A 17,458-nucleotide genomic window follows, 5' to 3' on the forward strand; every position below is an offset into this window, starting at 1 on the left:
GTATTGATAGACAAAGGGATCCGGGTGTACAGGTACACAGGTTATTGAAAGTGATAATACAGGTGGAGAAGGTAGTCAAGAAGTCATACGGCATTCTTGCCTTCATTGGTTGGGGCATTGAGTTTAAAATTGGCAAGTCTTGTTGCAGCTTTTTAGAACCTTAGTTAGGCTGCACTTGGAATATAGTGTTCAATTCTGGTCACCACACTATCAGAAGGATGTGGAGGCTTTGGAGAGGGTACAGAAATGATTTACCAGGATGTTGCCTGGTACGGAGGGCATTAGCTATGAGAGGTTGGAGAAACTTGGTTTGTTCTCACTGGAACAACAGAGGTTGAGGGGCAATCTGATAGAAGTCTACAAGATTCTGAGGGGCATGGACAGAGTGGATAGTCAGAAGCTTTTTCCCATGGTGGAAGAATCAATTATTAGGGGGCACAGGTTTAAGGTCCGAGGGGCAAGGTTTAAAGGAGATGTACAATGCCAGTATTTTACACAGAGGGTGCTGAGTGCCTGGAACTCACTGCTGGGAGAGGTAGTGGAAGCAGATACGATAGTGACTTTTATGGGACGTGTTGCCTAATACATGAATGGGATGCGAATAGAGGGATATGGTCCCCGGTAGGGTAGGGGGTTTTAGTTAAGCCGGGCAGCATGGTTGGTGCAGGCTTGGAGGGCTGAAGGGCCTGTTCCTGTGCTGTAATTTTTCTTGCTCTTTGTTTGTGATCTATGAGTTAAGAAGTTCAGGATCCAGTCGCAGGGGGAGGTGCCGAGGCCCAGGGCATGGAGTTTGGAGATGAGTTTTGTGGGAATAATGGTGTTGAAGGCTGAGCTGTAGTCGATAAATAGGAGTCTGCCATAGGTGTCCTTGTTATCTAGGTGTTCCAGGGTTGAGTGCAGGGCCAGGGAGATGGTGTCTGCTGTGGATCTGTTGAGGCATTAGGCAAACTGTAGTGGATCCAGGCAGTCCGGGAGGCTGGAATTGATTCGTGCAATGATTAACCTTTCAAAGCACTTCATAATGATGGATGTCAGAGCCACTGGACGATAGTCATTAAGGCACGCTGCTTGGCTTTTCTTTGGTACCAGATGATGGCCATCCTCTTGAAGCAGAGAGGGACAATCACCTGGAGGCTCCCCTCCGAGCCACTCACCATCCTGACATGGAAATATATCCTTCACTGTCACTGGGTCAGAATCCTGGAACTCCCTCCCTAACAGCACTGTGGGTGGACCACACGGCTGCTATGGTTCAAGGAGGCTACAACACCCTTCTCAGGGGGCAATTAGGAGTGGGCAACAAATGCTGGTTCATATTCTGTTAATACGTTTTTAAATGTGGTTTGTGTTGTTAATGGCGTGATGTAAATATGTTGTTATTTTACACAAACTTCTCCCTCAACCAAGATGCTGCCAGGACTTGTTGGTTGAGTTATAAGGAGAGGCTGGATAGACTGGGACATTTTCCCCTGAAGCGTAGGAGACTGAGGGGTGATCTTAGAATTATAGAATCCTACAGTGCAGAAGGAGGCCATTCAGCCCATCAACTCTGCACCAACCACAATCCCACTAGGCCCTATATCTACAACCCCATGCATTTACCCTACCCACTCCCCCTCACACTAAGGGGCAATTTAGCATTGTCAATCCACTTAACCCGCACATCTTTGAAGTGTGGGAGGAAACCGGAGCACCCGGAGGAAACTCACGCAGATACAGGGAGAACATGCAAACTCCACAGTGACCCAAGCAGGGAATTGAACCCGGGTCCCTGGCACTGTGAGCAGCAGTGCTAACCACTGTGCCAGAGAGGTCTATAAGATAATGAGGGGCACAGATCAGCTAGACAGTCAACATCTTTTCCCAAAGGTAGGGGAGTCTAAAACTAGAGGGCATAGGTTTAAGGTGAGAGGGGAGAGATACAAAAGGATCCAGAGGGGCAATTTTTTTCACACAGAGGGTAGTGAGTGTCTGGAATGAGTTCAGTAAGAAGTCTCACAACACCAGGTTAAAGTCCAACCAGTTTATTTGATAATGAACCCACAAGCTCTCCACTTACCTGACGAAGGGGCAAATCCCGAAAGCTTGTGGGTTTACTATCAAATAAACAGGTTGGACTTTAACCTGGTGTTGTGAGGCTTCTTACTGTGTTGACCCCAGTCCAACGCTGGCATCTCCACATCATGGAATGAGCTGCCAGAGGTAGTAGTAGAGGTGGGTCCAATTTTGTCTTTTAAAAATTATTTAGACAGTTACATGGGTATAGAGGGATATGGGCCAAATGTGGGCGATTGGGATTAGCTTAGTGGTTTAAAAAAAAGGGCAGCATGGACAAGTTGGGTCGAAAGACCTGTTTCCATGTTGTAAACCTCTATGACTCTTTGAGTGTGGCTGAGATCAAATACTCTGCTTGATCTCCCTTTCAGAGACCCTGCATAAAGAAATTTCCTGCCCACACACGCCTGGTATTTTCCACACACATGTCGCATATCTTCCCCTATCCCTGAGTGTCAGGGGAGTGCCAATCTTTGTCAGTTCAGAATTGATGACTGAGGGGGACACAGGAGTGCAGGATAAGTCCAGCTCTGAAAAAAAAAATCAAATACAAGTTCTAAAAACAAAGCTGACCTCGGTCAAACGAAAAAAAACCTGCTTTTTTCAAAAAAAAAATTAAAAATACTTTCCTTGGGGTTCTCTATTTAAACCCCCCCAATTCTCTAGCTGCTTTGTGAAGGGTCGGAATCTTACTGTGAAAGTGACTGAGCTGTGTTGCTGCCAGTTCTAGTAACACAATCCCTCAAACTGGCCAAGAGTTATTTTAAAACGATTCCATCCACTCTGGAAAACAAGGGGTGGGTTTTTAAAAAAAAAGAGTTGGAAAAGTGGGACGTGCTGCAACTTGGGAGAGCTGGAGCACATTGCCTAAAAGGCAGTCAGTCCCTGGCAAAATGGCTTTAGAGTGAATTGAGAAGTTTGCCCAAGAGTTTGGAAGGAAAGGGGAAGTTTTGCCTGGGTTTTGGAAGGCGGGGGGGGAGGAGTGTTGAACCCTGAGAGCTGACTCTTAAAGCCTGTGTGTGTGTATATGTGTGTCTCTCCTTGCTGTCGATGTCACTGCCAGTGGTGTTACCCACTTCTTGCTGCCCGGTGCAAGCGAACGCAGGCAGCAGCGGGGAGACTCCGCTCCGGCTCCGGGCTCGCTGTGTCTCATGGCCCGGGGCGCTGCACTCCAGCCCGGCTCGCCAGCCGCTCTCCTGCCCGCTGTACGGCCGCTCCCTCTTCGCCCTGGGACTGCTGCAGATCGCGCTCGGCTTCTCCATCGTGTCCCTCAGCTTCGGAGCTCTGTCCCTCACCGAGTCCCCCAATGTCAGGAACTCTTGTCCCTTCTGGGCCGGCTCCTCGGTGAGTTCAGCAACTAACTTCAAAACTTTCTTCTAAAAGTTTGACAAGCGTCCAGTTAACTCTCCACCCTAACCCTTCCCTCTTGCTGTGTCCAATCTACAGATTGCCGGAGCTGTTGCACTTTCTAACCTGATTGACTTTGGGGCCAGTTTGAAGATAGGCAGACTTGCATTGATGTAGCGCCTGTTACGACCTCAGAATGTTCCCAAAGCACTTGGCAGCCAATTAAATTCTTTGGAAGCGTGGTCACAGTTGTAATGCAGAAAATGCCACAGCCAATTTGTGCACAGTAAGCTCCCAATGTGATCATGGCCCCGGTTTCTTTCTATGATGTTTGAGCATTATAGTATCTCTTTATAACAAAGGGCAGAATGGCCTGTTTTTCTGTTGTACATTCTGCATGACTATTTGGTCCTAACCTCTTGTCCTTTTGCTGTTCAAGCCCACGTTCTCTCTGTGTCTTTGACCCAATATTCTCTAAATTTGAATATTACAGAGGGAGGCCATTCAGCCCATCATGCCTGGCTTGGCCTGGCCTGGCTTTCTGAAAGCCATATCCCATTAGTCCCACTGCCTCTGCTCCTCTGTAACAGCTCTGCAAATTCCAATGTTATTTATTTTTCGGTGGCACAGTGGTTAGCACTGCTGCCTCATAGCGCCAGGAACCCAGGTTCAATTCCTGGCTTGGGTCACTGTCTGCTTGAAGTCTGCATGTTCTCCCCGTGTCTGTGTGGGTTTTCTCCCACAGCCTGAAAGACGGGCAGGTTAGGGTGCATTGACTGTGCTAAATTCTCCCTTAGTGTACCCGAACAGGTGCTGGAGTGTGGCAACTAGAGAAATTTTGCAGTAACCTCATTGCAGTGTTAATGTAAGCCAAGTTGCGACTAATAAATGAACTTTATTGTTTTAATTTTAATTCTGCCTCATATTCTGTTGCTTTTAAACAGTGCCTGTACAGACATTATCTTTGAGAGCTATTTATATTTTTAGGTGTAGGTTAAATTTGTGCAGCATTAGTTACCCTGCTGATGCATGTTCCTGAGCTTGTCACTGTTCGAAACTATTTTACACATTCAGCTACAAATGACAATTTCTATTTTAATTAGCGATGGATATCGGTTTTAATAGACGAGGTTGTGAAGTAGCAGTTTCAGCAATTTTTTAAAAAAATGTATCAGAAATGGGCAGTGGCATGGTGGTTAGCACTGCTGCCTCACAGCATCAGGGACCCGGCTTCGATTCCTGTCTTGGGTCACCATCTGTGCAGAGTTTGCGCATTCTCCCCGTGTCTGCATGGGTTAGAAACATGGAAGATAGGAGCAGGATGAGGCCATTTGGCCCTTCGAGCCTGCTCCACCATTCATCACGATCATGGCTGATCATCCAACTCAATAGCCTAATCCTGCTTTCTGTCCATAACCATTGATCTCGTTCGCCCCCAGGGGTGGCACAGTGGGTTAGCACTGCTGCCTCACAGCTCCAGGGACCCGGGTTCAATTCCGGCCTTGGGTGACTACGTGGAGTTTGCATGTTCTCCCCGTGTCTGCGTGGGTTTCCTCCGGGTGCTCTGGTTTCTCCCCCCGGTCCGAAAGATGTGCGGGTTAGGTTGATTGGTCGTGCTGAATTGCCCCTTAGTGTCAGGGAGATTAGCAGGGTAAATACGTGGTGCTACGGGGATAGGGCCTGGGTGGGATTGTGGTCGGTGCAGACTCGATGGGCCGACAGGCCTCCTTCTGCACTACAGGGATTCTATGAAATTGAAGTTGAGAATTGTCGGAAGGTATCGTGGTGTTGCAATGTCTCCTGTGCCGGTGAGACTCACGTTTGCTTGATGCCTGTGGTATTCCCAGTCATTGTCAAAGAATAACAGGAACCTGTGCGGGAAGATAACAGCGTTTCCGTCAATGTGTAGCTCAGCATCTAAAAGAATGAGCTGTTTCTCACTGGATAGCTAGCCTGCGTCTGAGTCAGAAGGCTACGTGTCTGAGCCTCACCCTGGAGACATCAGCACAGCATTGCAGTGCTAAGGGAGTGATGCACTTTTGGCCTTGGAGGGAGTGCAGAGGAGGCTCACTAGGCTGATACCGGAGTTGAGGGGATTGAGCTATGAGGAGAGGCTGAATAAACTAGGCTTGTACTCGTTAGAGTTTAGAAGGATGAGGGGGGATCTCATTGAGACCTATAAGATGATGAATGGGATGGATAGGATAGAGGTGGAGAGGCTCTTCCCGCTCAGAAAGGACAGTAGGACTAGAGGGCACAGCCTCAAGATAAGGGGGGGGCAGTTTAGAACAGAGTTGAGGAGGAACTTCTTCACTCAAAGGGTGGTGAATCTCTGGAATTCTCTGCCCATTGAAGTGGTGGAGGCTGCCTCGCTAAATATATTTAAGTCACGGGTAGATACGTTTCTGATAGACAGGGGAATTAAGGGTTATGGGGAGAAAGCGGGAAAGTGGAACTGATCCACTTCTGGTCAGCCATGATCTTATTGAATGGCGGGGCAGGCTCGAAGGGCTAGATGGCCTACTCCTGCTCCTATTTCTTATGTTCTTATGTTCTTATGGAGACTCTGTCCTGCTATTCCAGCTGGTACAGAAGATTCCATAGCACTGGTCCGGAGAATTAGAGAGATCTTCCTGGTTCCCTGACTCAACCCTCAACCAACAGCATTTAATAAAAATAGATAATTCCATGATTGTCACATTGCTGTTTGAGGAAGGTTGCACTGAACTGCTGTAAACCAGTTTGGGCAGCATGGTGGCACAATGGTTAGCACTGTAGCTTCATAGTGCCAGGGACCCGGGTTCAATTTCAGGTGCGACTGTGTGGATTTTGCACTGTGTCTGCCTGGGTTTCCTCTGGGTGCTTCGGTTTCCTCCCACAGTCCAAAGTTGTGTGGCTTAGTGGGTTGACCATGCTAAATTGCCCCTTGGTGTCCCAAGATGTGTAGGTTATCTGGATTAATGGGGTAAATAAATGGGGTTATGGAGATAGAGCGGTGGTGGGCCAAGGTAAGATACTCTTTTGGAGGGTCAACGCAGACTCAATGGGCCAAATGGCCTCCTTTTGCACTGTAGGGATTCTATATCCTATGGTTATGAAAGGCGCTATATAAATGCAAGCTTTTTCTCCCTATAGAACACAACATCCCAAATTGCTGTACAACCAATGAAATACATTTTGAACTTAAGTTTAAGCCTAAGTTTATTTATAGGTGTAACAAGCAGATTTACATTAACATTGCAGTGAAGTTACTGTGAAAATCCCCTAGTTGCCACACTCCGGCGCCTGTTCGGGTATACTGACGAAGAATTTAGCGTAGCCAATGCACCTAACCAGCATGCCTTTCATTGTCCCTGTTGTAATGTAGAAAACGCAACAGCAAATTAATGCACTGCAAGATCCCACAAACAGCGTAGTGATGATGGCAGGATGATCTGTTTTAGTGATGTTGGTTGGTTGGGCCCAGGAGAGCAGGGTGAATTTGAAATCAATAAAAAATAATATCTGGAATTGAAAATTTACTGATGACTATTGTCGGTTGTGGGAAAAACCCATCTGGTTCACTAATGTTCCTTAGGGAATTTTACCTGGTCTGGCCTACATGTGACTCCAGACACACAGCAATGTGGTTGACTCGCAACTGCCCTCTGAAGCGGGCAGCAGTCAGAGATGGGCAATAAATGCTGGCCCAGCCAACAATGCCCACTCTGTGTAAAATTAATTTTAAAAATTAATTGATTCAGAAACAGGCTATTTGGCCCAACTATTCCATGCCAGTGTTTATACTCCACTTGAGCCTCCTCCCATCTTTTCTTGTCTGAATCCATCATTGTAACTCTCTATTCCCTTCTTCCTCATAGGCTTCTCTGACCTCTCCTTAAATGTATCTACTATTCACTTCAACCAGGCCACATTCTCCCCACTTTCTGGGTAAAGATGTTTCTCCTGAATTCCAGTCGTGGCATGGTGGTTAGCACTGCTACCTCACAGCGCCAGGGACCTGGGTTCGAGTCCCGGCTTGGGTCACTGTCTGCGTGGAGTTAGCACATTCTCCCTGTGTCTGTGTGGGTTTGCTCCATCAGTCCAAAGATGTGTGGGTTAGGTGGATTGGCCATGCTAAATTGCACCTTAGTATGAGGGGGACTAGCTAGGGTAAATGCAAAGGGTTATAGGGATAGGACCTGTGTGGGATTGTGGTTAGTACAGACTCGATGGACTGAATGGCCTCCTGTAAGATTCTATGATTGGATTTGTGGTGACTATCTTATATTCAATGGCCTCTGGATATGCTGTTCCCCAGAAGAGGAAACATTCTCTCAATATCCACTCTTAAGAGTCAGGTCACCCATCAGCCTTCTTTTCTCAAGAGAAAAGGGACCCAGCTTGTCAATCCTTTCCGAATCCACCAATTTCTACTGTCAGCTTTCTAAATCCTCTCTGCGTCCTCTCCAATGCCTCTGCATCCTTTTGACAAACGCATTTCCTTTATGTAACATCCTGATACACAGCTGAACACTGTGCCCATAGTCCCAGCCATCATGTGGCAGAAAGAGGCTATTCAGCCCATCAACTTGATGCCAGCTCACTGTAGAATAATCTAATCGGTCCCGCTCGCCCACTGCGTCCCCGTATCTTTGCAAATTTATTTCCCTCATGCGCCCATCCAAGTTCCTTACGAAATCATTGGTTTTACTCGCTGTGTAAAAATGCTCTTCCTTAAATCCGCTCCCACCCCCCTCACTTGGTCAGAATCTTAAATCTATGCCCCAGTTCCTCTGCTATCAGAGAATAGAGACAGATTTTCCTTGTCTGCTGTATAGAAACATGTCATAATCTCGTACACCTCGAACTCCTTTGCTCCAAGAATAAGAAATGGGAACGAGAGAGGCCATTCAGCCCTGCAAGCCTGCTCCACCATTTAATAAGATCACAGCTGATCCACTTTTCTGCCTTATTTCTATAATCTTTAATTGCCCGACTATTAAAAACCTATCGCTCATAGCCTTAGAAATGTTCAAGGACTCGACCTCCACAGCTTATTGGGGTAAAAAATTCCAAAGATTCACCACTGTCTGAGAGAAGAAATACTTTGTCAAATCCATCTTAAATCAGCACCCAATTATTCTGTGACTATATCTGAAATAACTCCCCAGAGGCCAATGTCCCGTCACCAGATTTATAAATTCTGTTCCACTCTGAGAGTGCTTTAGGAACACAGTCAGAATCTGGAGTGCCAGTGGACCTGACACCCCCCCCTATTTATATACAGGCGACGCTCCCTGATTGGGCAGGCAATTCTGACTGCAATCAGGGACATCTTCTTTTTGTGACCACCCAAGTAAACAAAATCAAATTAATTCAGGGACAACTCAAACGAGTCTGCTCCCAAAAGGAGGGGAACTCTCTGAAACAAAAGATAAAGCGGAAAGGAAACTTAAAACATCAAATTAAAATGTGATTTAAGGGGTCAGTAATGCACCCCAATCCCTGCGGTGCCCAGTGGGTACAGAAGGGACTTCGATCAGAGAGCTCACACTCCAGATAGACCCACCTCATGGGTCTTGTTGAAGTTATTACAATGCCCTCTGGTCCTACACCGTCCCATGAGTAGAAACATTCTCCCAACATTTACCCTGTCTAACCCCCACCCCCGCCAAAGAATCTTCTATGTTTCAGCTTCTCCAACCCTAGCCTTGTAACTAAGACTCACCCCCGTATCCCTGGAACTATTACGGTAACTCTCCCTCTCGCGGACTCTCACGGTCTTCCTACAGTGTGGTGACTGGAACTGGATGCAGTACGCTAGTTGTGACCTAATCAGAGCTTAATGAAGGTTCATCCCGGCCTTTGTGTTGAACACCCCTGTTTATGAAGCCCAAGATCCCAAATGCTTCACCAACTGCTCTCCCTGCCGACTTTAAAGTCTGAGGCATGTGAATCCTCTATTCCCGCACGATCTTTGGAACTGCGTCATCTTGTCTACATTGCCTTTCGCAGTCCCTTCTGCTAAAATGCCTTTCCGCACACTTGGCTGTATTGAAATCCACCTGGCACTTCCCCTGCTCATTCTGCTAACCTCTCTGTGCCCCGTTACAGCTGTCACCCTCACTGGTTGCCGCGCTATAGTTAAGAAAGCCCACCAACGCCTTTACTTTCTCAGGAGCTTAAGGAAATTTGACATGTCAGCTATAACTCTCACCAAATTTCACAGATGCACCATTGGAAGCATTCTTTCTGGTTGTATCACAGCTTGGTATGGGCTCCTGCTCTGTCCAAGACCGCAAGGCACTACAAAAGCCCAGTCCATCATTCAAACCAGCCTCCCATCCATTCACACTATCTACTCTTCCCACTGCCTCAGCAAAGCAGCCAGCATAATTAAGGATCCCATGCACCCCGGGACATTGTCTCTTCCACTTTCTCCCATTGGGTAGAAGATACAAAAGTCTGAGGTCGCATAACAACTGACTCAAGAACAGCTCCTTCCCTGCTGCCATCAGACATTTGATGCAGAGATGCTGGCGTTGGACTAGGGTAGGCACAGTAAGAAGTCTCAAAACACCAGGTTAAAATCCAAAAAAGCTTAGTTGGTAGCATAATCTTTCAGAGCACTCCTTCATCAGGTGAAGAAGGAGAGACACTCCATAAGCTTGTGCTACCAAATAAACCTGTTGGACTTTAATTTGTTATTGTGAGACTTCTTACTGAATCAGACTTTTGAATGGACTTGCCTTGCATTAAGTTGATCTTTCTCTACACCCTAGCTATGACTGTAACACTACATCCTGCACTTCCTCCTTCCCTTCTCTATGAATGGTATGCTCTGTCTGTAATAGTGCGCAAGAAACAATACTTTTCATGGTATACTAATACATGTAAATCAAATCAAAACCTCAGCAAATGTTGACATTTTGCTCAGTTTTTCAAAAAGCCAATGTTAAGAATTTTATGGTCTATATGATGTGCATTTACAAAGAGTATCAAGACTGAATATCATGGATTGTTTCATAATTGCATAACTTGTTTGATTTTATACAAAAGTATGTGGCATCATTAGGTTTCTTTTAGCTTTAACATGCTGTGGCTTTGAAATGAGATTGTTGAACATTTTCCCTAATTTGCCGGTTCTGACAGTATCTGGGACAAGGCTTCTAGTTGGCAGGTGTTGCACTTTTCATCTCATAGCCATTTAAGACACAGGTAGATGAGGAACGGGTCATTCTGCTATTTACAGGGCTGCTGAGGTGTCTCGAAAGATGAGGCACCAACAGTGATAACAACAACCTGCATTTACACAGCGACATTATCGTTGGTTAATAGGTTAAATGCCACAAAATGACTGGGGGGAGGTTCACAGCAAAATGTGCCACTGAGCTACATAGAGAGAGATTAGGACAGGTGAGAGGGAGGAATGCAAGGATATCTCAAATGTGAGCAGTGTGGGAGCCAGCTCGTGTGAAATATTAACATTGTGGGGCTGAATGGCCCGTTTCCCTGCTTCTTCTCGTCAGGAAACTGACCGGGGGACACGTCAGCACAGTGGTTAGCACTGATACCTCACAGCACCCGGGACTTAGGTTCAATTCCCACCTTGGGTCACTCACTGATTATGTGGCGTTTGCACACTCTCCCCGTGTCTGTGTGGGTTTCCTCTAGGCACTCTGGTCTCTGCCCACACTCCAAAGATGTGCAGGTTAGGTGGATTGGCCATGCTAAATTGTCCCTTAGTGTCCAAAGATCTGTAGGTTAGATGCGTGGGATAGGGAGAGGGAGAGGGTCTGGATAAAATACTCTCTCAGAGAGTCAGTACAGACCTGATGGGCTGAACGGTCTCTTCTGCACTTTAAGGATTCAATGATACCCAATTCATGCTCTATAAAGAAGTCTTGCTACAATTGTGCAGGGATTTGGTTAGACCACATCTGGTCTACTGTGTGTAGTTTTGGTCTTCATTTTAGAAAGAATACACTTATATTGGAGGCAATATAGAGAACGTTCATCAAATTAGTACAGAGTAGTAATTAGTACGTAAGGGGGCTCTAATTTCTTCCCACAGTCCAAATATGTGCAGGCTACGTGGATTGGCCATGGTAAATTGCCCCTTAGAGTCCAAAGATGTGTAGTTTAGGTGGGATTAGCCATTAGGAAGTTGTCCTATGTTGAGTACATTGCGTTCATATTCTCTCCAGTTCAGTAGAATGAGAGATGATCTCATTGAAACCTAGAAAATTCAGAAGGGGTTTGACAGGGTGGACACTGGGGGATTGTTTCCAACAGGAAATCTAAAACACTGGGGCACAGTCTCAGAGTATCATTTAGGACTGAGATGAGGAGAAATCCCTTCACTCAAACGGTTGTGAACCTTTGGAATTCTCTACCCTAAAGGTAGAGAAGGGTATGTTCCATCATTGAGTTTACTTCAGCCTTGGATAGACTGGTCTCTCTGGGAATCAGGGAGTCTGGGGAATGAGTGGGAATGAGAAGGGTATGTTCCATCATTGAGTTTACTTCAGCCTTGGATAGACTGGTCTCTCTGGGAATCAGGGAGTCTGGGGAATGAGTGGGAAAAGTGGAATTGAAGCCCAATATTAACCATGATCATATTGAATGATGGACAATGCTTGATGGACCATGTAGTCCACTCCTGCTCCTATTTCTAATGTTATTGTCTTGAACAATCCTGTGAGGATTGGTTGTACTTTGCTTCAAAGTGATCTCATTAAGTCTAAATTAGTTATTTGGTTTAAAGCATTGGCTCTTGTCAGTCCTTGCATGCTCCGACAATCAGTTGGCAGCCCTAGCTTGGAGTCACACAGTGAGCTGGTGTCCCCTGTCTCTCTCAGTATCTAAGTTGTCTTCTTCGTGTTATAGCAGTATTTGGAAATTTGACGTTTCTCTGGGAGGCAACATTGTTAGGGGCAAGTGTAGGGGGAGACAGTTTATTTTATCCATTTGTGGGACAGGGGGCGTCACTGGCTGGCCAGCATTTATTACCCATCCCTCGTTGCCTGGGGGTAGTCGAGAGCCAACCACATTGCTGTGGCTCTGGAGTCACATGTAGGCCAGACTGGGTAGGAAGGCAGATTTCCTTCTGTAGCAAACCAGATGGGTTTTTCTGGCAATGGTTTCATGGTAAGTAGATTTTTAATTGCAGATATTTTTTATTGAATTCGTATTCCATCATCTGCAGTGGGATTTAAACCTGGGCCCCCAGAACTTTAACTGAGTTTCTGGATTCATAGTGTAGCGATAATAGCACCTGGCCATCACCTCCCCATGCATGAATGTAAGGGCCAATGTAAAATGTCTGAAAACCTTGCACAATTTAATTTTCTTCTGTTTTGCACTGCGAGCAGGAAACAAGGTGCGATAGGACTGTGAACGTTTGCAGATCACGTCTGCCGAGATGTTAGACGTGAGCTGTCCGTTCATGTTTCAGATGTGATCAGGACTGTCAATGTGGATGAAAGGCTTTGTGTGCTGGGAGGGGGAGCTGGTCAGGACTCTCAGGATAAGGTAGTTGGGGATTTGAGATTTGTAGCAGAGCACACATGTGTTCAGTCATGTAGGGAGTACAGTGGAGGGAGCTGAGTGCGTGGCAGTGATCTCACGTGCTTGGCTTCTTGCACGAGAACGACTACCTCAGGCATGGATTTTAAAACAACAGCATGTCTTGCGGACTGACTGCATCACATGATGTAACTTGCTGCTGCTTTGGGAGTGACATTTCTTCACTGCATTAACCTGGAGGGTTCCTGAGTTGCACGCCTGTGCTTCAAGCAAGGGTGTAGCTGAGTTATTACTTCTGAGGGTGTGGGAGACTTTGGCAGAACTGAGTTAGAATCGTAGAATCTCCCCAGTGCAGAAGGAGATGACTCGGCGCATCAAGCCTGCACTGACAACAATCCCACCCAGGGCCCTACCCCCGTAACCCCATGTATTTACTCTGTAATTCTCTCTGACACTAAGGGGCAATTTAGCATGGTCAATTCACCTAACCCGCGGAGTGTGGGAAGAAACCCACGCAGACAGGAGGTGAACGTACAAACTCCACACAGACAGTGACCCGAGGCCGGAATTGAACCCTGGTCCCTGGCTCAGTGCTAACCACTGTGCCGCAGTGCTGCCCATTTACAAAGTTATTTACAAAAAGTTCAATTCACTGCAACCGCCGATCTCAAAAGGAAAATCCGATCACTTTTCATCAATAAATCCCATCGGAACCAAACATTTACCGTTTCCCCATTTCAATGGGTCAGATGGTCATAGAGGTTTACAGGATGGAAACAGGCCCTTCGGCCCAACTTGTCCATGCTGTCCCTTTTTAACCCCGAGCCTAGTCCCAATTGCCCACATTTGGCCCATATCCCTCTATACCCAACATACCCATGTAACTGTCTAAATGCTTTTTAAAAGACAAAATTGTACCCGCCTCTACTACTACCTCTGGCAGCTCGTTCCAGACACTCACCACCCTCTGTGTGAAAAAACTGCCCCGCTGGACCCTTTTGTATCTCTCCCCTCTCACCTTAAACCTATGCCGTCTAGTTTTAGGCTCCCCTACCTTTGGGAAAAGATATTAGTTATCTAGTTGATCTGTGCCCCTCATTATTTTATAGACCTCTATAAGATCACCCCTCAGCCTCCTACGCTCCAGAGGAAAAATTTCCAGCCTACCCAGGGGATCATTGGTTATGGGGAAAAGGCAGGAGAATGGGGATGAGAAAAAAATCAGCCATGATTGAATGGCAGAGCAAACTTGATGGGCCGAATGGCCTCTCCTTAAAACTCAAACCATCAAGTCCCAGTAGCATCCTGGTAAATCTTTTCTGCACTCTTTCTAGTTTAATAATATCCTATCGATAATAGGGTGACCAGAACTATACACAATATTCTAAGTGTGGCCTTACCAGTATCTCGTACAACTTCAACAAGACCGTCCCAACTCTTGTATTCAGTGTTCTGACCAATGAAACCAAATATGCCAAATGCCTTCTTCACCACTCTGTCCACCTGTGACTCCACTTTCAAGGACCTATGAACCTGTACCCTTAGATCTCTTTCTTCTATAACTCTCCCCAGTGCCCTACCATTAACTGAGTAAGTCTTGCCCTGGTTCGATCTACCAAAATGCATCATCTCGTATTTATCTAAATTAAACTCCATCTGCCATTCACCAGCCCACTGGCCCAATTGAGCAAGATCCCATTGCAATCCGAGATAACCTTCTTCACTGTCCACCAGGTGTAGAGACAATTGTGTACGGGTTAACCAAGTTTTCCCAGTGCAACATTTAAATAGGCTCTCCTGGTCTCCTGGCCTTTCAGGCTTAGCAATGTTTCTTCCATAACTCTGCACATGAACAACAACAACTTGCATTTGTATAGTGCCTTTTTAACATAGTAAAGCATTTCAAGACACTTCAAAAGAAGAGTTATTGGACAATATTTGGCAGATGACTGATCCTTTACATCAACTTAATCTTCCTTTCTTCACTTCAATGTTGAAAAATCTATTGATTTTAATCTTGACTCTGTTCACTGATGAAAAATCACAGTCCCGCGCTCTAGAGAATCCTATTTCTCCTTGTCTCAGTTCCAAACGTCACTCTTAGTTTCAGATTGTCCATTCAGGGGAATGCCTCTCAATAGAGAGAGGTAGCAAGCTTCTCCTTGCTGTTTAGAAGAGTGAGGGATGGCCTTATTCAAACATATCAGATCCTGAGGGGTTTTGACAAGGTGAGATGTTTTCACTTGTGGGAGCGTCTTGGACAAGGGGACACAGCTACAAGATAAAGGGTCGGCTATTTAAAACTGAAGTGCGTAGAAATTTCTTCACGCAGAGGGTGGTGAATCTCTGGAATTCTCTGCCCCAAAGGGAAGTGGAGGCTGGATCATTAGATGTTTTTAAAGTAGAGGTCGATAAATATTTGAGAGATGGAGGAACAGAGGACTACGGGGATATAGCACAGAAAAGGAACTGAGGTCAGCATTGATCAGTCATGATTATATTGAATGGTGGGGCAGGTTTGAAGGGCCTGATGGCTACTCCTGCTTCTGTTTGTTATGTGTTCTTGTGTACTGTGTCAAGCCTGCCAGTAATTTTATATGTTTGAACAGAACCACCTTTCTTCTAAACCCCAGAGAATACAGGCTCGATGTAATCAATTTCTCACCCTAGATAGAATCAGTCTGATGAACCTTCATTTACACCTCATCCAAGGCAAGTACACACTTCCTTCGGTAAGGTGACCGAACAGTGCACAGTACTTCAAAGGCTGTATGATTATAGCAAGACTTCCTTGCATGCTGACCCTGTTGTGGGAGAGAGAGATCAAGAGGATTGTGGGGGGTGAGGGGGTAGGGTAGGGGTGAGGTATAATCCCAGAATTTAGGGTCAGATAGCTGAAAACATGGCGATTTTCAAGTTTGTTGATGATGTAGTGGGTCGGACCTCAAACAATGATGAGACAGAGTACAGGAATGAGATAGAGAATCTGGCGAACTGGTGCGGTAACAATAATCTCTCCCTCAATGTCAACAAAACAAAGGAGATTGTCATCGACTTCAGGAGAGCATGCATCACTCTACATCAATGGGGACGAAGTAGAAATGGTCGAGAGCTTCAAGTTTTTAGGTGTCTAGGTCACCAACAACCTGTCCTGGTCCCCTCATATCAACACTATAGTTAAGATAGCCCAGGAGACTAAGGAAATTTGATATGTCCGCTACGACTCTCACCAACTTTTACAGATGCACCATAGAAAGCATTCTTTCTGGTTGTATCACAACTTGGTATGGGCTCCTGCTCTGCCCAAGACTGCAAAGAATGACAAAAGGTCATGAATGTAGCCCAATCCATCACACAAACCAACCTCCCATCCATTGACTCTGTCTACACTTCCCGCTGCCTCGGAAAAGCAGCCAGCATAATTAAGGACCCCACACACCCTGGACATTCTCTCTTCCACCTTCTTCCATTGGGAAAAAGGTGCAAAAGTCTGAGGACACATAGCAACCAACTCAAAAACAGCTTCTTTATCTTGTAACTGTGTCCCTTTGTCCAAGACTCTCCCACAAGTGAAAACATCTCACATCTACCTTGTCAAAACCCCTCAGGATCTGATATGTTTGAATAAGGCCATCCCTCACTCTTCTAAACAGCAAGGAGAAGCTTGCTACCTCTCTCTTTTGAGAGGCATTCCCTTGAATGGACAGTCTGGAACTAAGAGTGACGTTTGGAACTGAGACAAGGAGAAATAGGATTCTCTGGAGCGCGGGACTGTGATTTTTCATCAGTGAACAGAGTCAAGATTAAAATCAATAGATTTTTCAACATTGAAGGGAAGAAAGGAAGATTAAATTGATGTAGAGGTTCAGTCATCTGCCAGATATTGTCCAATAACTCTTCTTTTGAAGTGTCTTGAAATGCTTTACTATGTTAAAAAGGCATCAAACTTTGGAGTGGACTTCCCTTGCACTAAGTTGATCTTTCTCTGTGCCCTAACTATGACTACACATTCTGCACTCTCTCCTTTTCTTCCCTATGAATGGTATGCTTTGTCTGTATAGCACGCAAGAAACAAGACTTTTCACTGTATACTAATACACTTGTCAGTAATAAATTAAGTCAAATCAATTCAGAGGATGTAACTTAGAATCCCTACCGTGCAGAAGGAGGCCATATGGTCCATTGAGTCTGACCACAATCCCACCCAGGCCCTATCTCCATAACCCCAAAATCCTGTGGGTGTACCTACACCAAAGGGACCACAGTGGATCAAGTGGGCAGCTCACCACCACCTTCTCAAGGGCAACTAGAATTGTAGAAGGAGGCCATTCAACCCATCAAGTCTGCACTGATTCTCTGACAGAGTGTCTTAACCAGGCTCTCTCCCCTGCCCTATCCCTGTAACCCCACACATTCACCATGGCCAATCCACCTCACCAGCACACCTTTGGACTGTGGGGGGAAACTGGAGCACCCGGAGGAAACCGGCGCAGACACGGGGAGAATGTGCAGACTCCGCACAGACAGTGACCCAAAGCTGGAATTG

The 17,458-nt window shown here is 46.0% G+C and overlaps 1 protein-coding gene across 3 annotated transcripts in view; it reads left to right on the forward strand.

The window, feature by feature from the left end:
• Positions 1-2,262: 2,262 nt before the first annotated feature.
• The window catches only part of fam189a2 (family with sequence similarity 189 member A2), an 89,112-nt gene continuing 73,916 nt past the window's right edge, over positions 2,263-17,458 (forward strand). Inside the window, exon 1 of one of the 3 annotated variants that reach the window (XM_080188368.1) lies at positions 2,263-3,399. In XM_080188368.1, coding sequence (XP_080044494.1) covers positions 3,106-3,399 — 294 coding nt within the window. In that variant the 5' untranslated portion in view covers positions 2,263-3,105. Of the gene's footprint in view, positions 3,400-3,531; positions 3,689-17,458 lie in introns of those variants that run through there. The other 2 variants (XM_080188367.1, XM_080188369.1) reach the window with 2 other exon arrangements.

The sequence above is a fragment of the Carcharhinus amblyrhynchos genome, chromosome 5, assembly GCF_965287045.1.
Source record: "Carcharhinus amblyrhynchos chromosome 5, sCarAmb.v2.hapA, whole genome shotgun sequence".
Lineage (NCBI taxonomy): Eukaryota > Metazoa > Chordata > Chondrichthyes > Carcharhiniformes > Carcharhinidae > Carcharhinus > Carcharhinus amblyrhynchos.